The sequence below is a fragment of the Rhinolophus hipposideros genome, assembly GCF_964194185.1.
Source record: "Rhinolophus hipposideros genome assembly, chromosome: 3".
Classification (NCBI taxonomy): domain Eukaryota; kingdom Metazoa; phylum Chordata; class Mammalia; order Chiroptera; family Rhinolophidae; genus Rhinolophus; species Rhinolophus hipposideros.
This window is the reverse complement of record NC_138049.1, coordinates 45,059,909-45,086,191: the sequence shown is the minus strand read 5'-3', so window position 1 is coordinate 45,086,191 and position 26,283 is coordinate 45,059,909. Positions and strand designations below refer to the sequence as shown.

The window sequence follows — 26,283 nt, the reverse complement described above, 5'->3', positions numbered from 1 at the left end:
CTGCAGATCCAGGTGCCCAGGCGTACTATGCGGGGCTAAGAAGCCTGCGGGAGAGACTAAAAATAGAACAGCAGTTTTGGAAGCATACCAGAGCAGCTACTTCATCTCAACTTGCTTTTGCACACTAAGCCTAATGGGATCCATCAGGCATGAATCCCCCCCTCCCTCCCTCTCTCCTTCTCCCCTCTCTCCCCAGCTGCCTGTCTGCCATCAGCGACTTCCTGGTGAAGGGAGCAAAGGGAGGTCAGGCAAGGGACAAGACATTTGTGCCCTCATGGCTTTAGTTTACAAGTCCTGGGAGATCTGAGGGCCGCAATTACTCCTTCCACAGGCGTGTTTCTAGAAGAGAGCAGGCAGGCCCAGAACATGGGCACCTTTGCCCAGGTGCACTTTGGTTTAAGACTCTCATTATTTAGCAAAAGCTCAAATATCACTTCCTAAGTACCAGTGTAGGTGTGACCTAGACCTATACTCGTACGCTCTTTGAAAGTTAGAAAACTAAACGACCCTGTGTGTTCCTCTTCCAGCCTGCTTGGCTTGAGGCTAAGAATTCGGGAACAAGTGCATAGTCACAGATGGAGGAACTGTCACACATGCGTGAGCTGGCAGCAGGTGACAGCCCAGGGTCGGTGAAAGCCTCCCACCTGCCACCAAGTGTCCTGTGATTTTATCTGAAACCTTTTTCCAATAGAAGAGAGGACAAAGAAGTAGGAAGTGATGAACATGGTATTCTGTCAGGGCTCAAGGCCTCCCCTAAAGCTAGCTGTACTGATTGAGCGGGGCTCCACTGTGTTGCTCACGTGCCTCTTGATGAAAGGTACCCTTCCTGCAGCCTCTACACCCAAAGGAGAGGCTGCATGACCCATACAGTTCTCATTTCTTCCTCTGGAAGGCAATGCAGATGTTTCAAACTGCTAAGTATTATTCCAACAAGTGCCACTCTTGCAGAACCCGAAGTGTGAGGGAAAGATGAAGAGAACATAGTTAAAAATTAAAACCTTTTTCTTTTTCTTTCCTTTTTTTTTCTTCTTTTTTTTTTTGGAGATTGGCTGGATAAAACTAAAAGAAATTGATCTGGCTAGTAGGAGGTTTTGTCCACAAACTTCAGGGAAGTGTCAAGGTCTTTTAAATTGTGCCTCGGTTTCATAGAATACCAGTATAAAATAACTATGCCAAACTACTTCAAGAAAAGTCACTCCATATAATCACAGCAATAATTAATTCCCCAAAGAACAAGTTACAACATGATCATTTAATCCTCTAGGCACTGGAGCCCGGAGGTGCTTCTGCCCTTAGGCCTCCTATGTTCATGAGGCTCAGTTTACCTTTGGGAGATACTGGGTCAGTTGTTGAACAAACCTGCCATCAAAACCCAGAAATTTAGGTTTTTAGGTTCACCCAATACATGTCTGGAAACCAGAATACCTAGGTTCTAGCCGGGGTGAACTTAGACAAGCTACGGTTACAGGAGGCCCCACTATGCATAAAAAGAAAACCGGTAGAGGTGTAGGATTTCCAGGGTCCTTTCCAGAATGAAAATTCCATGACAGAAATAAAGGATATGAGAATAAAATGATTTTGGTGCTTTCTTTCTTCCTGCGTGGTTTTAGTTGTTTACTCGGTTGGTGGGCTCATGTAGAACTATTTTATCTTGAAAACTAGTGCATAATTCTTCAGGGTGAGTGGCATTTCTACTTTGTCGTATTTTCCCAGTCTAACCTTCCTTCTCTTTTCAGTTGCCATTTGGAGGTGGGTCTCACTGGTTCTTCTTGGTTCATTAGGAAGAGACAGAAAGATCCTGTGTTTGAGACACTCTTTCTGGATCATTTCCCAATGATCATAAGACTGTAATCCACTTGGCGAAGGTGGTGGTGACAACAGGGTGTGTGACGAAGTGGATGAGGTGGTTGATGAAATTAAGAAGAATGCAATTGGCAAGACTTCACGAAACAAGGCCTGGAATGTTCACAACAGAGATCTTGCCTCCCTTGCTGAGATGACTGAGAAAAATCCAATCACTACATAGGTGATTTATTTTATAGGCAAAAAGAGAAAAGGGTATCAACTACAATAATTTTTCTGAGCACTGAGCTGAGAAATAGCTAGTCTAATACTTTGATTATAGCCACGAACTGAGATGTCTGAACAATACAGAAGTTAAATTGAACTACACAGGTAGGTATTTTGAAACCAGTCACTGAAATTCAGAATTGTATTTTAAATTTTAAGTTAGTCACGAAATATTAGACAAGACTCTAACCTTGCATTTTGCACACCTCATCCCTAAAATCAGGTTAGGTCCGAATAAAGCCTGAGGCGAAGAGGTTATTTTTACCATGTCAGCCCTACCTCACCTCCACCCCCAAAATATCTCCTGAGGAATGTGTGAGGACCAGGAGACTGTCTAAATAAACCAAGTGTTAATCTTAGTGTCGGTGCTCTGAAATGGTTGTTACAAGTCCTGCGATGTGCACAGTCATCAGATTGCAGAGAAACTTCAGGGGTCAGACTTTCATCACTCAGCCAGGTGTCGTGTGTGCACTCATGCTTTTTATTTCTTTTTGCTACCAGTGCTATCGGCTGCAGCACTTTAATGACTATTTGTGGAACACCAGGGACCTTCCGTCATCGTTCACCTGGGGTAGAAATAGTGGCTGAACACTCAGGACAGGTCTCTGAAGGGAGGAAGAGCTAATAACATATTATTAAATCGTTGTAAGCTAGAAACATTTCAGAGTAATAATTGCTGAGGTCACTTTATTTACAGCTGTGTGTAGAATCTTTAATGACGGTGTCACCTCCCAAAAAAGAGAATAAGAAGAGAGAAAGAAGACTTGGAAGTTTGTGTTTGGGCTATTTTCCAGGCATTTTGAGTTACTAAAACAAGTAAGTCAGTTCTACCAGGTTTCAAATACTATGGAGCTAAAGGGACTTGGCATTGAGTCTTACAAATGTATTTCAGGCATACTAACTTTTCTTTTCTTTTTTAAACAAACAAATAGCCCCCCACCCGCCAAAAAAACAACAACGACATTCACCTTAACCAGTAGACATCTACCTGTTTCCCCGAAAATAAGATCTAGCCGGACAATCAGCTCTAATGCATCTTTTGGAGCAAACATTAATATAAGACCCGGTATTTTATATTATATATATTATGTTATATTATATATTATATTATATTATATTAAACCTGGTCTGATAGTACAATAAGACCGGGTCTTATATTAATTTTTGCTCCAAAAGACGCATTAGAGCTGATGGTCCAGCAAGGTCCTTATTTTCAGGGAAACACGGTAGGTTATAATGTAAATAAAACTAGTGTTCTTTGTGATTGATTAGCAAAGTTCCTTAGTTATTTTATAGTTAATAAGTATTTGTCTCCCTTGGTGACATATCAAGTTTGAACTATCTCATCTTACAATTGAGCCTTGTTTAAGAGGTTAGGTAGACATATATAGTAGAATATGAATACATATATATATATATATATATCTGTATATATATATATGTATCTGTATATATATATGTATATTTCTTTTTTCAGAGACCAGATGAACAAGATATATATTTTTTCTAAAATTATGAATGTGAGGGTATTGTTGATAATACTTTAAAAACAGAGAAGAAAATGTCCCTGTTCAGAAAACGTAACTTCATCACTTCATCCTCTGGGAAATACAACTATGAAAATGAAAACTCCATCATTCCTGAAGAGTATTTAGAATTTAGATCCTAGACCTTAAACCTTTTAGGGTCATTAGAGATACTTTTTTGTCCATGTCATTTTATAAATGAGTTCTCAGTTTCAGAAAAGTGAAAGGACTTGCTTCCAGTCTCACATCAGTCAGTGGTAGAACCCAGACTGGCACACAGGTCTCCCCAAAACACCATTCTAGCCTGTAGTACACGTCCCGTCTCTTTATACAATATACCAATATTTTTACATATATAGCAGACTCTAAAATCTGTAATTCTGTTTAGAATCATAGTTGTGTGTTGTACAAAGTTGTTTCGTTAAAAAGTTCTACTGCACAAATAAAACTTTCAAGATGATGTCAAAAAGGACTGTTTAACTATCTGGCTTTAATCCTTTAATACAGAGTAGCCTGTTGCATTTATCTAATATTGTATCTAAGGAGCTTTTTTGATGTCCCTGGAAGCAACTGCCCTATTATTATAAATTGATATACATCTGTCTCCTTTGAGATAAGTGAAACACAATCTTACAAAAGAGTACACATTTTATTATTTGTACACGACTCCATTTGGTCTGCGGCCACACAAGCATCTGCCGAAATCAGAAACGTCGGCTTAAGCACGGGAGGGTGTTTGTGGTCATTTACACTGATTGCAAGCTCACTTATATGATGGACCCGCCAAGCAGGGAGAGGCCCAGAATGGATACACCAGCCTGTCTGGAGGAACAGGCAGTGGGTGTAAGAAGCAGAGAACACAGAGCAGCCATGACCGTTTCAAAGACAGGGTGTGTGGAGGGCTCAGGAGGAAGAGCACTTTGCAGAACAGGTCTTCTGGGGTTGGAGGGCCCCTCAAGGGAGAGACTGAAAACAGCTATGAGTGCTGCCAACCAGCCTCAGCTAGCGGAGTGTCTGTCGGCACTGGGCCCCAGACGGGCAATGGCCCCCGCGATCTGGGGGTGAAGGGCATCACAAAGGTATCACCTGCAGGGTGGGCAGAGGCCCCCGGGGAGGAGCCACGTACTCTTCCTCCCTGAGCAGCCGCAGAAGGATGTTCTTTTTATTCTTAGGCCAGCTGTAGACATGAGTGTTCTGAAGCCAGGTGGGCACATGCTCCTATGGGAGAGAGAATGACGGGAGCAAAGGCCATTAGAGAAAAACCTGGATTCCAGATCCCCCAGTTCCCAAACATCCATGGCTTTCCCTTCAGGGGTGTTTCCGACCAAACAACCCTGGTGTTGAGCTATTTTGCTTTTGGAAGGGGTTAGCCTGTGACATGCTCTTGGCTTCGGGTGCAAGCTGTAGATCTCATTATGGAAACCACATGTGCACAGCATTTTCTGTCAGTCTCCCAGACTACCTGCCCTTTGCATTTCAACGTGCTTTTCACCACCCTCACATAAAAGGGGTAGGACGGAGGTCATGCAGAGGGATGCGAATTCCCCTGTGTCTTCGTAAGAAGTATGCCAAGGCTGTGGGCTTAATCTAATTCATTATCCTTTCACTTCAGCCACAGGTCTGGCCTGCAGTAGAAGGAGCCCACCAGACCGCATCAGGCAAAGGCAGAAACCATGAGCTGGGGGTTGTGGGGGTGCAGTTTCAGACTGCCCTCACGGAGTGGACATTCTGTGGGGGAAAGACAGATAATGAATGGGTAAAAGGTATAGCGTGTTCATTGGTGACACATGCTGTGGAGAAAAATAAAACAGAGAGAGGCTAGGCAGTGCTGGGGCTGGGAAGAAAGGTTTGTGGTTTTAAATAATAGAGTGTTTAGGAAAAGAGTGGATGGAGGGAGCAAGCTTTATGGAGGTCTGGGTGAAGGCAGACCGAAAAGCCAGTGCAAAGACACTGGTGGGTTAGTGCCTGGCCTGTTTATGTTTATGGAGAAATAAGGCCAGTGTGGCTAGAGAGCAGTGAGTGAGAAAGAGTAGGTGAGGGAGTCTGGAAGTAGAGGGGCTGTGTCAGATAGGGCCTTGCAGGTTTTTCTCTGAGTAGATGGTACTCCTTTGGGGACTGCAAGATGAGCCTAGAAGTGGTACCTGATATGTGTCAGGTATCTTGCTGGGAATCGATGAAACACCCAAATGAAAAAGACACAGTTACTGCCTTGAAGAATTCGGAGTATTATGATGGAGTCCAAATATAAAGAAAAAGAAACTATTTTCTAGGCAATGGCGTACCCAGGGGCCAGGCAGTGGGAGCAGTCTGCCTCAGCACAGGCAACAAAAGGGATTGTCTAAATAAGTTTTAAAAATGTTAATAAAACTAACCGAAAGTTGGTCTGCTTTTCCTATCACCACGCTCTAATGATTCTAAACAATGACTCCCAGCGCCTCTACCCCAACCATACCACTGACTCCAGGTATATAAGAGCCTCAAGAGAGGGACGATTCAATCTACCGGCATGGGGAAGAGCAGACGAGGCTAGAGAGATTGGATAATATCACGATAAGCAAGAGTTCACTAGACAGATAAGAGCATTGAAAGCAGAGGGAACAGAGTGCCGAGGCACAGAAACATGAAAGAACGTGGCGTGCGTGAGGGCATGCTGAAATAGTCCAGTATGACCAAAATACAGTCATCTGTGCACATGGGCATAAGGGAAAGAAGGCTGAGCAAGTGGGCACGGCCCCCTTCTAAGGGCCTCCCTCATATGTCATACTAAGAAAGGTGGATATGATCTTGTAGTCAGTGGGAAACCACCACGAAATTTCTAAGCTGGGGAGAGAGAGATCAGATCTACATTTTGGATGTTCCCCTCTGATGGCAGAGCTGCGGCTGGCTAGTGTAAGGTCAGAGTGGAGATAGGGAACTCAGTAAGAAGATCTTACAGTGAGAGCAGTGAGAGCCTGGACAAAGGATGGAAAGGCACACATTGTGCAGGTTGTGAACTGTGCAACCCTAGTGTCCCAGTCACGTAAATGGAACACTCCCTCGTCCTGGGCGGAAGGCTCAACGCAGCCCTGACATCTCGGGCTCCTCCAGGCTGAGGCTGGGCCTGAGCCGAGGGTGTTGTGCTCTGACTCTCCAGACATTTACAACACCAGTTTCCTTCCGCCAAGCCTGGCCCATGGCCTCAGAAGGGTTTTGCCCCCAAATCTTCTGGCAAACCTTTCTGGTACAAAATCCCTCCTATGAACCACAGCAAAGTTCACTTTGGTAATTGTGTAGCTACAGCTCGGAGAGCTGAGCTATATGCAATGAAATACTTCTGTGGAACAGCCAGCAAAAAATGTACACATCTTGACTTTTATGTACAAGAGATAAGAAGTATCAGATGAACAGCCTTTTTCTCTCTCACGAGTTGAAACGCAAACTACTTCTTTAAGTGTAACTGCTGTTTGAACAATTAGGCCCAGAGATGGGCCATCAGATGATGCTTTAAAACCTTCCCGTTCAGGCTACTGAACTGAGTGCTACAACTTGTTGACCTTTCTGGCAACACTGTTATCTCTAAGAAGAGATAAAGAGTTGACAAGATTTTCCCCTTAAAATCCCAGATGCCAAACAAAGCAGAGCTTGAATTCTAACGTTTGTTTGTTTACCTTCTTTGCATTTGGGAAGAGCACAGGGATGAATCGGAAATTCATGCTTCCTTGTTTTATGAACTCAATCTGCATCTGGAACAGAACAAATTGAAGGTTTAATTTCAGGAACGAAGATGAAGAGTTAATGGTACCCACAATCATGCCAGCCTGCACAGTATCTTTATTCTGATTTCCTTATTTGAACGCCACTCACTTATAATTTTAAGCTCTCCCAACTACACATCTATGCCCTTTACTCATTCCTTCATTGAAGGCCTATTAAAGTCACTCTCTGTGCTAGACTTTGGGTTTCAAGGATTAGGATACCTTCCAGGGTCTACTGAGCTGGCTGGCATCAGCTCATAAAACCCTAACAAGCATCCCTCTTCCCAATTGTGTGTTCAGGGACTTCACGTTGGTAGCCTGAAATTGGCCAGGGTGAGAGTATTTATACCATGGAAATTGACAAATGCTACCAATCAGGATTTTCTTATTTTTCATTTTGGAGAACCAGTTTACCAGAACACCGTTGATACAATCCCTACCTTCACAAAGCCAGCAGTTTAGCGATCAATCAGAAAGGTAAATTGCCAACCACAGTGCAGTGTGAAAAGTATGAACAAATTGCTGTCGAAGCCCAAAATGGGGGCCATCCATTCCACATGAGAGCTTTGAAGGACCGTTACCAGGGAGGTATCATTTGAATACCGAAAGAAGAATTTGGTCAGGCAGGGAAAATGGGGGTGAGGAAGAACGTTCGCAGCAGAGGGAAGAGCATGAGCAAATGTGTGGAGGTCTGAAAGCATGTTAGTGGGTCGGGAACAGCTAGTAGTGCACCGTAGCTAGTGCACAGAACAGGCTTGGGAGGAAGTGGAAGATGAGGCCGGGAGGTCAGCTGTGAAGAGCTCTGTCTGCCAAGCTGTAGGTTTCCCACACCAGTTCCAATGGGCTCTGACACTGCAGTGGTCCAAAAAGATTTGGCTGCCAAGAACTCTATCAAAACCAGAATTTTCATCTGAGAGGAGTCAGAGTCTTCCAAATCCTGTGACCAGCACAAAGTTTTCAGTCCTGTGATGACACGGAGATGAGGAATGATGTGTTCCCAACTATTTCATCTTCCCATTGATTTTTATGACCGAGGCGTCTTCATCGGGCATGGGAATAAAAACAGAACCGAGAAGAATGTGCTAGTGGTGATGGCTTGTTATTGAAATCACCAAAGAAACCGCTCGTAAAAGCACACTCTTACACTCATACTTACTTGCATACACGCACATTCATACAGCACACACAAACCCTCCACAGGTGCTTTCTCAGAATCACCTCCCTTTAAAAATCAGAAGGCAACCTCAAAAGCATATTTCAAAATGACCCAAGTACTGTGCAACTAAAAGCACAACCACACTGGTACAAACACATGAAAGGAAGGGCATAGGGCTTATAGGTTAAAAGTGAAGAACTGCATTTAGTTTCTGACTTCCAGGACACTGTATACTGCAAAATTTTTATTTGTTCACTAAGCTAGCCAATCTGTGGAAGGGCCAGCCAGCCAGCAGCAGTGCGTGTTCATATTTCCAGATAGACTGGCTTTCTGTGAAGTTGTTAGCTCTGTGATGCAGTTACTCGTGGGCATCTCTTCACTCCGTCTTGGAGTTTTCTGCGGCCTGGAGCGAACCAGGAAGGCAGCTCGGTAGGCAAAAGGCACGTCTGTACCTGGCCTCTTCAACTCCTTCAGTGATGAGCAAGGGCCCACGCATCATTGCCCTAATTAACCGAGTTTGGACAATCTGGTTCATAGCTGGGCACAGGCAGACAAGCTCTGGGGTTGAGCTGTGTAGTATTGCCTGGCATTGCCACACACCCAAAGAGCTTGACAAGTTTCCTTAGAAACTGGCAGGGACCTGGAACCCTTCCCACACATCAGCTGTCAGCTCCCGTTACTGGCACTTCCTAGAGATGGAGACAGGACATCAGGTACTTTGGGGCCATGCAGACATGCAGCAGACAGCCAAGGGATGGCAGCACCCAGAGACAGGAGGGACCTTTTCTGGGCTGTCAGACTGGGAGAGGATGGACTAGGAGGGAGCCGTCTCCTGACTGCTTGGCCTTACTCTTTTGACTGCACTACCTTGTCTCGGTTTTTACTTTGGGTTGGTTCTGAGCTCAAATATGTGGTCGGCACTTGGTAGAAGAGGAGACAGAGACCCTCAAGACCCAGATGGGGAACCCACCCTGCCTTTTTCCTGTGCTTCTGACCCACAGGACAGACCTGATTTAAGTCAGCTTCCCTCGAGGTAAAGCTGCAAATCCCTTGACTACTTGCCTCCCTCCTGCCTTGTGCTGCTTGCTTACTCCACCTGGACAACTTTTGCTTCCTGCCCCATCTTCCTGGCCTAGTCAGTGATCCTTTCTGCCCATGCCAGGTGCCTTCCCCCACGCCGTGCAATGTTAGGGCTGAAAGGAAGCTCACAAGTTCTAGTCCAGTAATTTTCAAGCCTTTTTAAACCTCAGATTCCTTGGGAAACAAACAAGCCTGAGAAAGGCAGACCAGCTCTGGGGTGGGAGGCCCAGAGCACCTGCACCCCCAGCACACACAGGCACCCACGAGGGACTCCACAGGAGGGCCTGACAGTCACAGGTCTAGTCCGGCATCCTAGTCAATCAGGCACTGTCTCCGTCGTGTTTCTGTGATCATGGAAAGCAGGATGATTGCCAGCCCATAAAACAGCCAGTTCCAAAGAAAGGCGATATTTTCAGAATGTTCTATCCGATGCTGAGTACGTCTAACTCCCTATAAATTTCTCCCACTGGTTTTAGTTTGACCGGGCCCCAAAGTTTAGTGTCGCAAAGGCCTGATACTCACCTATCGTGAGCTAAGAACAATTGCTTGCCTCGGTTGAGCATCTGATACATGCCGTACACGTCACATTTATTTCATTTACTCTTCACAGCAGCACGATAAATGATAGTGACCCATTTTAGGAATAGGGACATGGAGGCACAAGAGGTTTAAGCAGCCAGCCCATGGTCACACCTATGCATGAGCGAGCTGACTTTGAGCGAAGTCTCTCCCACACAACAGCATGAGTCCCTTTCACTAGGCTACTGCGCCTCTCTGCACGGGCTGGGGACAGGATATGACAGACGCAGGAGCCCCGCTGTCAGGAGCCTCCAGCCTTGTCTCCCACCCCTCCCAGGACTTCGTACTTGTTGGTAAACAACCAAGCTGCTTTCCAGAACCCGGGAACTTAGAGACCATAGGTTAAACTCCCCTTGTTACTGATAGGAACACTGAGTCCCAGAGGTGTGGTGGCTTGGCCAAAGCCCCAAAGGGAGACAGAGCAGATCCAACATCCCCCTCTCCTGCCTGGGCTTCTTCACGCATCATCATGGCCTTCAGGTGGTCTCTAGTGAAGGACAGGCCTGCACAGAAGAAAGAACCGGTGTCTCCCAGGGCCAGCAAGGGGCTGCCGTACCCTCGCCACTCACCATCCGATGAATGTATTTAGTATGTAAACCATGCTCATCCTCATCCAGCTGCGACTCTGCGCCTTCCACATCCTGTTTGTATTTGGGGCTGATTGCTACGATTATCATCACTGTCTTCTGTTAATGAGAAGGAGAAAGCATGTTTAGGAAAGTGTAAAGTGTGGTCCATTTGGTGATGGCAGGCTGGAACCCGACCAGCAGGACTATAAGCATTTCCTGACACACGCGAGGACGGAGGGCCAGGCTCGCTCTCCGTGGAAAGTGAAAGGCACTGGCCCCTACTCGGGCAGATGTCTGTTTCCCCTTCTCCCCTCCATCTCCCTCCCTGGATCCCTTCAAATGCGCAGAGCAAACAGCTCCAAGAAGAGCTCTCCTAAATGGATAAGGTTTTGCCCACCATCTTCCACAACCAACCACCACTAATAAATGTCTCATGAAAGCCTGATTCACTAAGTGATTCTGCATCGTGGCCGAAAGGCTCAGCAACGCCAGTGATGGAATCCCCCTCCCTCCCGCAGCTGGATCTGAGCTGCCAGTCACTGCACTCCCGACTGCCAGGCTTGTGGCACGTGCGTCAGCAGTCAGGAGGACCCGACCCTTCAGCACAAAGCAAACATCAGGCTGCAGACAAAAGGAAAAGCCACACAACCCCAGCCTGCTGAGACTCTGTCCCCCATCACCCCCTCCGAAAGCAGCCAGAAGCCGCCGAAGCCCCGACATGGCCACGCTGGCAGCAATCAATTTCTATCTTGTTAAAGCACAAAGTGCCCGGGAAAGCTCTTCAGCCCAATCCTACAAAACACTTGGGGTGGCCTCAGATTAAATTGAATTCTGCCGCTTCCTTCCCACTCCTGCCTTTCTTTCCTCCTTTCTTATTCGGGTCAAAAAATTGTTTGCTCTGATTGTTATCAACCACCTGTGTCTGGGTTGACCGTTTATTTTCTGCCTGTGCATGTCCAGGAGGGCGACCCAATCTTTCCTTTCCAAGTCTTTGCACCACTGTCAACAAGGGAGGCTCTGTTGGGGCTTTCTCAGCTTTGGACTTGGTGGGTTTGCCAGTGCTTCTTTCATAAAATAACTTCATAAGCTCATTGTATTTCTCACCAGAAACTGAGCTCAGAATTTTGGAAAGTACTTACATCTCTAAGGTAGCGTTCCATCCACTTGATGATATCAATGCCTCGAATTCTATCCTCAAATATGTCAATCTAAAAAAAAGAAAAAAAAAAAAAGAAAAAGATGTGGGAGGTGGCTCTTAATGAGAAGCTTTCTCTAGACGCAGTGCTAAACACAAGATACTATATACATTTAAAACTGAAACCATTATAAATGCATTTTGCAGGAAGGCGCATGTTAAGTCTAAAAAACAAAATACAATTTTATTAAAATGTGCCCTATTTCAACATTAGCAGGCATTTAAGTATTTAATATCTATAATTAGAATATAGTGGTGGTATGCATCAAAATATATCGTTGCCTATACAATAATTATGTTTTAAAAATCTGACAGACATAGACCACCAAGTTGGATATAAGCCATTAATATACTATATACAATATACTATATAGCTATATATACATAATATGTATTATATATATACATATATCTGTAATTTGAAAGGCAAACATGATTCTGGAACATTTTAATGGATGCATGGTGTGCAAGTACTGACATACAATTGTACTTTACTTGCGTTAGCCAGGTCATTATTATGGTATTATGTCCAGTTTCAATCTATATGTTTAAAAAGGATTGTATGAAACTTGGAGCAAATCCAAGGAACAGTCACAAAAACAATTACTGAGATGGTGGGGTAAAGGTTTACGATGAAAATCAAGAAGCAGAACTCTTGGGTCTTGAAAAGACAATATTAAATATCAAGTCTTTGAAGGAATGTTGTTGGAAGGGAAAAAAGCCAGATATTTTCTGTTTTACAGAAGACCAAATAAGAAGGCCTTTCTTGGGTTCAGGTTTGTCCTGCAACCAGAGAACACTGTGTGTGTACCAGGTACTCTTGATTGGAAGGGGGACTATCTACTGGAATGGGTGACTCAGGGAGAGTGTCTCTGAGGAAGGGTCATTGCATTCAGCCGCAGTGCTCCCAGATCGGTCGTCCTAAATATCACTTCGATTTTTAGGACTGATTAAGTGCTAATCATTCAGCAAGCTTTCCATGCCATCTGTGCTCCAGCCTTCCCTTTCTTCCTCACATGCCCTGCCTACCTTACTCCCCACATTGGTATCCCTGTACTGCACCCTAAAAGCACAACACAAACCTCCCCACTCTCTGAATCATCCCAGTACACGGACTTCCTCCTCCTTACCCCACCACACTCTACCCCACCGTGACCACTAGTGGTACTGGACAATTCACACATTATAACATTCTTTCATTTACTAAATGTCCCATGTATGTCTGCCTTATCTCTTCAGCCTGGTTCTAAGCTTTTTATGGAATGAGATTGTGCTTCATGTACACCAAACTCTCAAATACATACAGTACATAACATGAGTTCAGATTATGCTTCTTCACTAATGGGACACAAAAATGGAATGGCATTCCTTTTGGTTTGGATGGCCATGTCTTACTTTAAAACGTTGATGACCCCTGACTACGTCAAGTAACTTTGATGAAGCTTTGGTAGCTCCGTGGGACTGTGTCAGTAACCCATTTCTGTTATACAAGACAGAAGCACTGTAATGTTGGGTCTGAGAAGAGACAGCTTGGCTCTACTCTTGGTTCCACTGTTGGCTTCTGCACTTTGCATTTACATGACTTTGGAAACATTACTACAACTCTCTAAGTCTCATTATCTTTATTTGTAATATGTGGTTTATAAGCCTACTTCCTAGGGTGGATGTCAGGATTAAAATGAGTTAACATGGAAAAGGCCTATCATAACGCCTGGCATGATGTAAGTACTCAATAAACGGTTATTAGTATTATTATCCCAGCACCTAAATTATTCCCTGCTGCTGAGGTGAACATTCTGCGAGGCGCAGCGTGCTTGATATCTTCCCTTTGTCTCTCCACGTCTCTGCCCAAGACCACAGCTTCTGTCAGGCCAACTTCTCCACATCGCCATTATTATGGGCCAAATTGTATCCCTCGAAATTTATAAGTTGAAGTTTTAACCCCCACTGCCTCAGAATGTGAATCTACTTGGAGATAGGGCCTCTAAAGAAGTAATTATGGTAAAAGTGGTCCTATGGGTGGGCCCTGATCCAAAACGACTGGTGTCCTTATAAAAGGAAGATTAGGACGCACACAGGAAAGAACCAGGTGGAGACAGAAGGAGAAGCCGGCCATCTACAAGCCAAGAAAGAAGGCTCAGATTCAAATCAATCCTGTCAAAACCTTGATCTTGAACGTCTAGCCTCCAGAACTGTGAGGAAATAAAGTTTTGTTGTTTAAGCCCCCCAGCCTATGGTACTTCACGGCAGCCGTAGCAAACCAACACAGCCGCCTTCTTCAGGCTGCAGTAACCGCTGGTCCCTTGCTTCTTTAGACGGAGGGATGCTAGCAGCACCCTGCTTTTGCTTGTCCCAGAACAGTGCACGATTCCCTGTGAATCCCCTAAAACTTACCGAGAGCTTTGAAAATAGTCCCTTTTTAAAACTCTCCTTAAATTACCCATTAAGTTTTTTCTCCACTAAGGGGATCTTAATGTATCAATCTAGTCACTTAGCTGTCAGGACGGGGCTCTGTCATTCTACCACAAAGCTTCGTAGTGATGAGTGGTAAGGAGAGATTTCAATTCTGCCCCAGCAGCCCGATTGTTAGGGTCATAACAACCTGTCTTCTTGTCCAAGGGCAATCAGTATGCTTATTTGGAAATCACCAAAAATGAGATATTTTCTGAAATGTTGGCCTTTTGTCCTGTAATTTGATTTTATGTCATGGTTACCACAGTGCTTTCTTATTCCAGAAATGAGAAATTGAACTGTGGGTCTCTACGTAGTCATGAAGTTGGAGTGTATAAATGGGATGCTTTTAAAAAATTTCTAGAAACTCTCATTAAAAAAAAAAAAAAAAAGAATAAAAATATTCAAACAACAACTCCTGTTAATGTCAAGTAATCTTTAAAATTGACGTTTAGTTACGAAGTATTCCCTCTTTATCCTTCCACATTCCTATTCATTGACATTTCCCTTAATTTGTCACCACTGTCTAGAATTCACTGTCACTAAATCCCCCAAGGAGACCTCTGGGAAGGAAAAGAAGTGATCTCAGTGTTTGAATAAAGCCCGTCCTCCATATAGGCTCCTGTGGAATTTTATTTATCCTCAAGAAAAACTTACACAGGTTTAAGGGGTGCTCTTGCAAGGCACTGCAGGGGCTCTTGAGGCATGTGTGCTTCCTGATATTTCTTGAGCCAAGGTCACAGCGAACTGCAGGGTCGGGCTGTCTACCTCACCTAGAACTAGACTAGACCAGCCGAGACCCTGGCTATGTAGTCCCTATCGAGAAGTGTGTCTGCTGCAACAGGCGGAACGGCACCCATGCACGGTGGGGGACCCAGGCTGCAGGGATTCTGCTTCAAACCTCACAGCACAGAGCCCAACATAGGGCTTTGTGAAATAAACAGGGGGCCTGGTAAAGACTGCAGCTTCCTGCGTCACAGGAAGCACAGCCAAAGCAGGCATGACTGATGAAAAAAGGGAACGGCACAAAGTGCAGCAAAAGGCTGGCGTTTCCTTCAGGCCACTGACTAACTACGTATGTGGTCGGCATTAACACCCTTCTGGCTGTTCAGAGGTATTCAGGATCACTCAAAAAGTATGCAGGAAAAACATGTTGGAGATGGGATAGTTTCATATCTAGAAAATAATTACCTAAAGTCATAAGCTTTTACTTCATAACCACATACATCAAATACTGTAGTTTAAAACATCAACAAATAGTTATACTTTTTCTCCTTTTGTTTTTCTTCTCCTTGTACTCACTTTAATTGTTCAGTCTTCTCTTTGGATGAAATACTTACTGCAGTTTGGAAGCCATTTACCAACAAAAAGTTCACGAATTTCACCACCTCCATGGCTGTGTCCATAGAATAAGTGATAAAAACTTTCCCTAAGAGAGATTTTTTTTCACGTTAGAAACCAGTGAAATAATAATTACATTCTGAACAACACTAGTAAATTATACGCAATGTCTTTTGTTTTCAAGAACAGTGAAGGGAAACCTCTGGATGGGGGTTATGCCTGCAGCAGTGTGGATTACTGTCCTTGGGACAGTGACCCGCAGGCCCCAAAGAACAGGGGGTCTGCCCAAGGGCATGCAGACTGCTCAGGTGCACGGCAAGAAGTGGCACGGGGGAGACTGCTGGCAGTCTGAGTCAAGCCAAGGAGGCCTTCTGAAAAACCCCATGATGCATTAACGAAAAATCCATCACCCAGAACATGTGGGTCCTTCAGATCAGATGCCTTGCCACCTGGCTTCTTAGAGACGCTTGGCCCTGTGCCTAAGGAATGCTCGCACAGCAGGCCAAGAAGCTGAGTTTTAGGAAGGGACCAACTGCAGTGTCTGTTCTCTTTTGATCTCATGATGCTCTCGCTGCCCTGAACTCTTGCTTGACAAGGAGCAAGAAAGGGGAGACGGCAAGTGGTTTCCCACCCTCTCCTCCCCGCCATCCAGTCACAGGTGGGGGAAAGGCCAGGAAGTTGGAGTAGATGAAAGCACAACTGAGAAATGGTAGTAAAACTGCAGCAGCTGGAAGGACAGACACGGCCTCTGGGCGCTCCTCCCTAGGTCAGCTTAGAGCACAGACAGAATGGTGTGCACACACTTGACCCAGGCAGCAGGAGAACCCATGTTTCCTCAGGCTTCAGCCTTGGGGAAACTGTCTGGCTAGAGTGTTAATGTGCCAGATGAATAATCTCTGTCTGTTGGTTTTTAGTCTGGAAGAGATCTGCTAAATCTCAGAAAGCCCCTGGGGCAGAGGGTGGAGAAGAAAGGGGAGCTGGAGAGAAAATATGAATCTGTCTGTATTCATGCATGCTTCAGTCTTGTTTTTTGAAACACACCTCTTATAAATATGTATTTTCTGTTGGAAAAAAAAAGAAACACACATTTCAAATTGAAGCGTGTACAATGGTCATATTGGCTCATTAAAAGCAGTCAGGCATATTGATGGCACTCAAGTTATTTTCTTCTCAACACCTAATATTCAACCAATTCCTATGGAAGAATTTTAGGACTCTCTTTGTAGATGATGGTAAGATAAATGTGATCTATAAATTGACCCCAGAACTATATCCTATGCAGGGTAGCATCCATTCTGCAGAAATGCTCAAAATTAAAATGTGGAAGACTTTAAGATTAAAAACATTTTTATGACTGCAAAACAACAAAGGATCTTTGTAATAGAAATCTTTCGAGTCCTAACTGACGTAAGAACATAGATCCACAATAGGAATTAGCAAATGGAAAGGGCTTCATTTTCAAGTTTGGTTCCCAGCAGTGCCCAGATTTGCACAGGACGTCTTAGAATTACCTGCGTTTCTCCAGCAAGCACCACAGAATATAACAATTTCACACGCAGTGGCTGTTTTCTTAAGATTTCTGGAACTTACGGTCCTGGCTAACCTTAGCAAGAGAACATTTTGGTGATATTTCAACATTTCTGTTTCTGGCTAAAAAATGTGGAAAACGAATCCTCACCTGATACTTAGCCGAATGTTTCTTTAAATAAAAGGCTTAGTTCGCATCTGGTTGTAAGACAGTATGGAGAATGTGAGACCGCTTTTTCCCCAAAAGACTGCTCATTCCTACAGGAAATGACCTTGTTCCCGACGGCTGCTGCTAATTTATGGTGAGATGCTAGGTCCCTGGCCAATACCACGTGATCATCCGATCAATTTACCCAGGGACAAGTCCACCGAGAAGCATCATTTAGAAGAGGGAAAAAGCACTGGGGTTATTTGTTGTTGAAGTGTATGCTTAAGAAAATCGAGTGGGAAGCAGTTTGTGAATATCTCTGGCAGTGTTAGAATCACTAAAAACATTCATTCATACAAAATGCTGCTTCCGTTTTCAGCAAAAGGTAATTTTGTTGAAATTTGTACATGAGAAATATCCAAGGTTATGGATGAAAAATCACGAAGTACTCTCAAAGTATAAGAGCGGACAAGAAGAAGGAAAGCAAAAAACAACAACATTGCAAACAACTTACGCAATTCTTCTGGCAAATTGCTTATTTTCAGAGTTCCTCTGGCTAGAAGGTTACTAGGAGGTCTAGGGACAGCAGCTGGGGACGGAGCCTGGGGACCCTGTGGTCTCAAGTCTGCAGGACACTCCAAGGAATCCCTGGGAGCTCCAGCTCTATTAGGTGGCTGGTGAAACAGCTGGTCCCTGGAAAGGAACACATTTACAATAAAAGTTTCATTTTTAACACAAGGTACATTTTGCAGAACAGAAATGGTTAAGAGCTATAGGAAGACACCGGTGAGCTATTTCTCTCCTCTGCTTCCATTTCTTTTCTGAGCCAGAGGGACAAGGGTTGCGCTATGGAGTTACAGTCAATGAGCAAACAATTTGGCCACTGCCATCGGTAAGGGCCTGTGCTGGGGTGAAAGAGGGAAGTAGGATTTGATCTCTTGATTCAAGAACTGTCTAATTGGGAAGACAAGTCTCTTGCAAGGGCAGATAAAGTCACCAGGAAAACAGTATAACGGGTGACATACAAGGTTGGTGTTATAGGCATTTGGATTAAAAAAATAGGACTTTTAGCTCATAATAGATAACATTTAATTATGTATCAAAAAGTAGAAAAGGCCATGTAGTTTTAAAAATATTTATGTTACTAGATGGATGAAACTCTGATTTTGAAAACCCTTTAACAAAGTTTCTACCACATGGTTATCCGGCATCTTTATTATTGTTTTAGTCATCAGTATTCCTGTAAGAATAGTCAGACTCAATCATGAGAGATTTGGAAGGCTGACGGAAATGGAAACCATGCTTCTGTCACTTTTGTGGTTTTTGTTGGTAAGAGCCGTCAAAAGGTGCTGAGTTCCTCAGGAAGCATCCCAGTGTCCTATTACTAGCTTCAGTGTCAAGGTCAGGGCATGGGCATCCATTTTTGGCCAGTGCAGGTCTAGCAGGCACAGAATGGATCCAGTAGTTGCAGTGCTGTTGGCTACCTGATTCTGGATTGTCCTAGGGCAATGTGGCCTAGAATGGAGAATTCCATAGTGGCTTTCTGACCTCTGCCTCTGACGGTGACAGAGGAAGCAGCCTCTTGGTGGACTGTTCTGTTACGTTGCTCTGCGATCATTTCTAGATGAAGCCCAGCCCAGAGCTCGCTCTTCCAACCTCCCACAATTTTGTAAACACCCAGTTCCCAAATTAAATTCCTTCTGCTTCAAATAGCTAGAGTTGTTTCTGTTTTCTGTAACTGAATCCTAACTGATAAGGGGACTACAATTGTGTCTGTAATGTTTTATTTCTTTAAAAAAAAAAAAGCTCTGAAGCAAATGTGGCACTATGTAAACATTTTAAAAAATCCAGGTAGTGGGAATGTGGATGTTTGCTATTTGTTGTATATTTGAGATTATTTTATATTTTAAATTTAAAAAAATATTTTGATTACAAAATGTATGTGTATATGCCAAGTTTTTATTGATTGTTGCTTATGCTTTCATAGTTACCCAAAAGAGTAGAGATTCTGAAAGTCTTATGTGATAGAATTTTAAATAAAATTACACAGAATCTCAACTACACGATATTTCTAAAATGTGCATATTTGAGGAAGTTATTTTTATTAATGTATACCAAAAAATCCTATAAAACATGCCTTCATCTAATAGGGATCCAGTTCCATATCCTTTTTGCATTAAATTCCTTTATACCCCAAATTGCTTAGTTGTTATAGAAGATAACTGCTCATTTGATAAAGAAATGTTAAGGCCTTCATAATATTCAAAAACTTCCATATAAAAACAGTATCATGAAGATTAATGACAGAGTAAACTTCCTGTGTTAAGGTTCTCTTTCAAATTATCAGTAGGAAGAGAATTAGCTTCATTACCTGACCTTGTTTTTCATTATCCTAAAATGATAAAAATAAATCCAAGGAGACCATAGCAGGCTTACATTGATGTTACAGAAGTAATTACTCTATGCTTTACTTACAATTCTCCTATGAATCTAAAATTATTTCAAAATAAGAGTTTATTTTAAAAATTACTATTGCCTCCCCTGTTCAACACCAAATGTGTTTCATAAAGATGCTTCAATTTTATTTGCTTTTTTAGAATTCTAGATATTTCGTCTGCAACAATACTTATCTGGTTGTAAATCACATTTGCCTAATTCCATTATTCAAACCCTATGCGATTTTGTTTTTTTAAAAATAAAGGATTTATCTGGAAAGAAAATCTGAGGGCTTGTGGGCTTTTGAGTAAAGGGGAAAGCAGGGTGGGCTTTTGTAAAGAGCCCTTATTGTAAAGAGGGTGGGCTTTTTTTCTTTCAATAACATTTTTTAAGCTAATTACTAATTTCTGTATTTCTGAAAAATCTGCTTTAATAGGACCTTCACATCTCATTCTATTCTCAAAACAAAATACAGTTTTACTGGGGTCGGCCCAGTGGCTCAGGCGGTTGGAGATCTGTGTTCCTAATGCTGAAGGCTGCCTGTTCGATTACCACATGGGCCAGTGCCAGATGGCTCAGTTGGCTGGAGCGCGGGCTCTCAACCACAAAGCTGCCAGTTCGACTCCTCAACTCCTGCAAAGGATGGTGGGCTGTGCCCCCTGCAACTAGCAATGGCAACTGGACCTGGAGCAGAGCTGCTCCCTCTACAACTAAGACTGAAAGGACAACAACTTGACTTGGAAAAAGTCCTGGAAGTACACACTGTTCCCCAATAAAGTCCTGTTCCCCTTCCCCAAATAAAAAATAATAAAAAAAGCAAAACTGGAGTTACCTATAAAAAAAAAGAATACAGTTTTACTTTGAGTGGTATATAAAATTTGTGCTTCATCAAAGCAAACATTTCATCCACTCTCTTTCCTGTCATAAATTAGAAAGCTCCATTTATGAGTTTTTCCTATATATTTTAGATCCATAAATTAAAAGAAAAGGAAAACCTCAGAAAGAGTCAAAAGAGAACAGAGAGGAGAAAACCGATTAAAAGGTTAGACAACTGAAGTCAAGAAAAACCAGAATTGTTTTTCTGGAAGAAGTATAGGAAAGACATAATAATGGCATTCAACAAGCATGAATGCTTTTGTCACAAAAGAAAATAACAGGTTATTTTAAATTTCTATTGGGAACTAATTGAAATGTAAAATTCCAAAGTAAGAAATGGCTTTAAACAGGTACAGAAATGAGGGATATGAAAAAGAACTTCCTAGAGGTGGAAGTCAGTCATAATAAAAATAAGAAATCTAATTTCATGGGTTAAAAGACCCGGTGACCTGAAAGTAAAAGAAGGAGTGAAAGTAAAAGAAAGACTCAGCATCTTATTTGCTTCAAGAGAATTTTGACTAGTCATCAGTGGCTTTATATGTCTGGTAAAGAGATTCTTGTCAACCACCTTCCATTTCCTCCTGACCTGAAAAGTCTATGTGGAGTGTCCCACTGTGTGACTTGGCCACCAACCTGGGTAGTAAACCAACAGAGTTCTGATACGTCGTGACTACGTCGGCATGATGCTTTTTCATGTTAAAACTGGCTGCAAGTTGGCCCCATTGTACTTACTGATACCTCGGGATCCCAGGGGAGGAATAGTCCCTTTGTGCGGGCCTTTCTTCTCGGTCCCAGGGGCTGGGATAATTTAGGATGACTTTCTGCACAGGGTGCAGGCCCCTCACACTGGCTCCAGGTAGGGGCTGCCCAGGCGGAGCCGGCTGGATCACTTGCTGGTAGGCTGCTCGAGGGTAGTCATGGCCATCTGCAGGTGAAGACAGCAAAGAGAACAGGGAAGCCTGACTCTACTCCTTCGTATGAAGAGAGAGGTAAACTCAGTGCAAATTTTTGTCTCGATACCAACTAAAGGTTCCAGATATCGGTTACCACCTCCATGATGTTTGCCATATTTCTGTACTATCATTTACTTGATAGTTTTCATTAAATTGAGTCATTGTTTTTTATTCGTTCCTAAATAAAAACATCTGTGAAATCATGAGTTTGGTGTTCTAAGTTAAAAGTGCAAAGCTTCATACAGGTCCCTATTTTTATAAGATACTTAGGATAATCGAACCATGAAGAACCTCTCCCATACCACCATGCCAACCAGAATTCCCCAAGTTTCTAGAACCCAAGGCTAGGAGTTCTGTCCCCATGACAGACACAGAATCACTATTCTTTCCTTTCCTTCCAAGTACACACATGCACTTTCTCTTATGGAGAAATAAATGAATTACAACTTGGCTCATACTTCTGGGAAGTAGCCAACCAGTTGGCAACATCACCCAGCTTTTTTGGTCCTCTCTTGCTAAATCCTACATGCAGTTGGGACCAGGCAGTGAGAAGAAGGCAGAGCTCGGCGCACAGCCAGGGCTGGCAGTGTCTTATGTTAATGTGTAAGCTGGGAGAAAGTTGGTCACAGCCAAGCCCAGGAGCAGTAAGGTCTCAAGGAACGGAGGGCAGCCTGTCTGACCAGCGGAGAGAAGAGCACTGAGGCCAGAGGAGGGATGCAGGGAACCCAGTAAGGGTGAGAGAGGAAGGATCTAAGGGAATTGTGCAGGCCCAAAGGGCTCAAGTATCGGAACTGTGAGAGGAGGGGATGTGCCTTAGGGGTGGGCCCAGCCTCTGAGGGAACTAGAGAACCAAGTGGGTCACCGTGCAAAATGAATTTGATGATCCAGGAGGCAAAGCTAGGTAGGGCAAGAAGGAACCTTTTTTTAAAAAGAATTTATTGGTTTTTATTCTTGTTTTCTGATTATAAAAGTAATAATCAAGCCTTCCCACTGTAGGTAGGATACATCCAGGGAGGTGAAGTGAAATAAAACTCACAAGCAAGCAAGAAAGTAACAGATAAGGTGCATTGGATCCAGAACGTAGAGGGTAAGAATGTGGCTAAGAATTAACTGTATTCTTATTTTGGCAAGTAGTCAGGGGCCATAGAAGTTTTCAGGGAACATTCAGGGGAACGACGGCCTCAAATACAGAACAGAAGACAAATAATGTGTGTGTTCACTAGTGTGGCTGCCTCTAGGTCTCCACTGTCTGGACACAGGCAACTTAGCTGGGTGACCCTGGAAAAATGCCCAAGCCAGTCTCTCAAGCGTAGCCCGATTCCCTGCATTCAATCTATTGTCTGATTTGACCCGTGACACCAGCCAGGTCCTTCCTGTCATGCTTCCTCTGGCAAAAGTAACCATTCCCCACCAACCCAGGTTGTCTTCTGGCCCTGACTGTAACCCTTGCCCTACTATGCTTAGGCCTGCTCATGGTATTAAGGAAGGGGAAGAGGATAGAAGGATCTGCCTGGGCCTATCCCAGCTCTCTGGCTGATAAAGGACACCATGATTCAGAGGGCATCTCTAAGAATGGGGAGACAGGACCGTAGAAATCCTTTTGGTCTAGGACAAGATACACTACATAGGTTTGGCTTTTATAGCCTTCTTGGGGCAGGTCAGATATATTCCAAGGGGTCCATATTGCCAGTTGGGTTTTTAGGCCAACAGGTCAGGGCACTACTGCTGCTTCTTTTCCCCAGCTAGAAAAGGGCAAAAAAGTGCCACTGCTATCAGGTCACCAGGCAGGGGCCAGCCCTGCTTTTAAATGAGTCTTGCATGCATGGACCATTTACAAAACCAACTGTGGATACAACCCTCGAGATCTCCCATTGCACTTAAAATCCACCATGCATGACCAGGTCTCTGCCCTTCCTGATCTCATCTCCTAGGACACTTTCACACGCTCACCAAGCTCCAGCTACCCTGGCTGTCTTTCCTCATCTCGAACACCCCAAGCTTGTCCTTACCTCTCGAACCCTGAGTTTGCCAACCTCTCTGCCCAGGATATTTTGCTTTCTATCTTTACAGATCAACTTCTTGTCACTCAGATCTCAGCTCAGATATCACCTGTTCAAAGAGGCCCCACCCTTTGATCCAGTTGCCATATCCCATCCTCCTTCTCACCATTTTATTTTCTTCATGGCACTTATCATGTGTTTGTGTAAGTAAGCATGACTCTTGTTAACTCCTTGTCTGTCTTCCCTTCTAGCATCTAAACCCTGTGGAAGCACACACCATGTCTGTTTGCCATGATGTCTCCAAGCAGTCATGGCACCAGGGTATGGCCAATGAATGAATGAATGAATGATGATTAAATAGTTACAAAGCCAACTCCACATACACACACAAGAGAAGCCATTTAGGACTGCACAATCTGCTTGCTAGGTCTTGGGTTTTCTAGATTATTTCTCATCTGCTACCCATTTGTTGTTGTTGTTATTTTTTCACCCAGTGTCTCTCTCTTAAAATAGGAAGATGAAAGACAAGGTAAAAGAGGAGAAACTTTGCTAGTGGCTTTGAATGTTTTTAATGTTCGAAGCAAGTTTTGCTTCCCATATCCATTAATAAGTGGTTAATGATGTTTTATTTTCTTTAAAAGGGCTACCAAACTCTAATCTAGGGTTTGTTTTTTCCAGAAAGCGGATATTAGTGTTGTTAATCAACAGCCTTTAAATCAAGGTCATATGATTTCTAACACATTATTTCCCAAACAACATGTTTTTGTCTCATAGCAACAAATCTTATCATTAAAATCACCGAGTCTTGTGGGCTAAGTGTTTGATTAGCTGAAACTTTCAATTCTGAAATGGCCACCTGTAGTAAAAACTTACACCAGTTTATGTGAGCAGATGAAATGATCCACCTCATTTATTATTAAAATTAGGGTACTGACAATAGAGTCCTCGATGCTACCCTTTGATTGTTTAAAACAAAGAAATACTGAGTATCATAGGATCAATCAAACATAAGCTTTCCCTTTTGTAAGTGGAATTTAACTGGGGTTTGCCTGGAATTTGGTTGGCTGTGGAGAAAAGTTGCTAAATTAAAACTATGCTCATCAGGTAAACGAATATCTTTTCATTGTTCATGTTTTGACCATTCCATTCCACTAATCTGACCAAGCCTTGCTAGTTTAGTTGGGTACTACATGTATAATAATGGCTGCCATTTATGGAGTACTTGTTACATGCCAAGTACAATTCTAAGTTCTTTATTCAGGATTATGGATTCAATTTTCTATTTTCCTGAATAAGTTTAACTTAAAATAAGGTCCAAATTCCGTACCACGGCCCTTGTATCTGCACCTTCCAGCAGATCATTCTCTCCCTGATCATCGTGCTCCAGACCCAGTGGCTTGCTTTCGGTACCTTAACTATACCAACCTCCGTGCTTCCTAGACCCCCTCATCATTTATGTTTCAGCTCACTATATCCTCCTCAAAAAGGCCTCCTCTGGCCACCCCATCTATTAATGTCTGTTCTAACACCCAGTTATTTCCCTGATAGCACTTATACTTTGTTGTTTTGTTTGCTGATTTCTACTTCTCTGTCTCCCCAGTAGACTGTGAATTTCACGAAGACAAGACCATGTGTTGTATTCACCACTGTATACCCAGTGCCTAGCATAGGACTGGGCAAATACTTGTTGAATAAATTGATAAATGAATGGGCAAGTTCTGTTTCTAAAACCCACTGACTTCCCTCCATTCTGCCCCTCTCCCACAGACAATTAAAGATGGACTTTCCAAGGCTTGATATCACAAAGGCTCTACTCATGATTAGGGATCACTGCTTTTTCCAGAAAGTAGCAAACAGATTTCTTTTTATTCATTCAACAAATATTTATTGAACTTCTAGGGCTAGGTACTCAATGAACAGAGATAAATAGGATTCAGTTCCCCTAAGTAGCTCAAAATAAACGGAGAGAGAAAGAAAGAAAATCTGTGTGTCTGTGGGTGTCTTGTTTTGAAACACAAACCCACACTCGGTGTGTGAGAAGGAGAGGCATGAAAATCGGCAGCCACCTACATGGTAGACTTAAGAATTACTGCCCCAAAATATCTCCCCCACTGACTTGTTCCTGGTGCCTAAAATTCCATCAAGAGAGTTTATTCTGTAGATGAAGAATAAGAAGGTTGTGGGTGATGTGATAGACAAATGATTTGTTAGGATGGTAACTCTGATTCTGAGACAATGTTAATCATAAAACAAAAATAAAAATCTTACACAATCATAAATAGATGCCCAGAATAGTATGTTATTTGTCAATATTATGATCCTTTTGGCCTGCGTATACACGGTCTTCGTATTACTGGGTTTTTACCACTTGGAATTTGTAAACCAAATCCTAAATGAGGTTTTCCACTTATCAGTCAAAACATTCAACATTTTTCTTCCTTATTAAGAATGGTATTAAAAGAGTTTATGAGAAAGAAAATAAAATCTGATTTTCAAGTTGTCAAAAAAATCACGACATAATGCAGTTTAGCCAGGAAACCAAATGGTCAACATAAACTGTTAGAAGAACTCTCACAGCTGTAAGCAGCTGTGGTTCCTGAAAAGCAACTCCCTTCTTGATCATTGTTCCATCCGGTTTGTTT

At 43.1% G+C, this 26,283-nt stretch overlaps 1 protein-coding gene across 6 annotated transcripts in view; it reads right to left on the bottom strand.

The window, feature by feature from the left end:
• Positions 1–4,206: 4,206 nt before the first annotated feature.
• Positions 4,207–26,283, bottom strand: part of TRAF3IP2 (TRAF3 interacting protein 2) — a 40,871-nt gene continuing 18,794 nt past the window's right edge. For 5 of the 6 annotated variants that reach the window (XM_081034155.1, XM_081034158.1, XM_081034156.1 and 2 more), the window contains 7 exons: positions 21,421–21,613; positions 17,891–18,069; positions 15,701–15,789; positions 11,854–11,922; positions 10,715–10,831; positions 7,244–7,318; positions 4,207–4,814 (listed from right to left, as the gene is read on the bottom strand). In XM_081034155.1, the coding sequence (XP_080890281.1) occupies positions 4,668–4,814; positions 7,244–7,318; positions 10,715–10,831; positions 11,854–11,922; positions 15,701–15,789; positions 17,891–18,069; positions 21,421–21,613 (869 nt within the window). In that variant the 3' untranslated portion in view covers positions 4,207–4,667. The remainder of the gene's footprint in view (positions 4,815–7,243; positions 7,319–10,714; positions 10,832–11,853; positions 11,923–15,700; positions 15,790–17,890; positions 18,070–21,420; positions 21,614–26,283) is intronic. The other variant, XM_081034159.1, reaches the window with a different exon arrangement.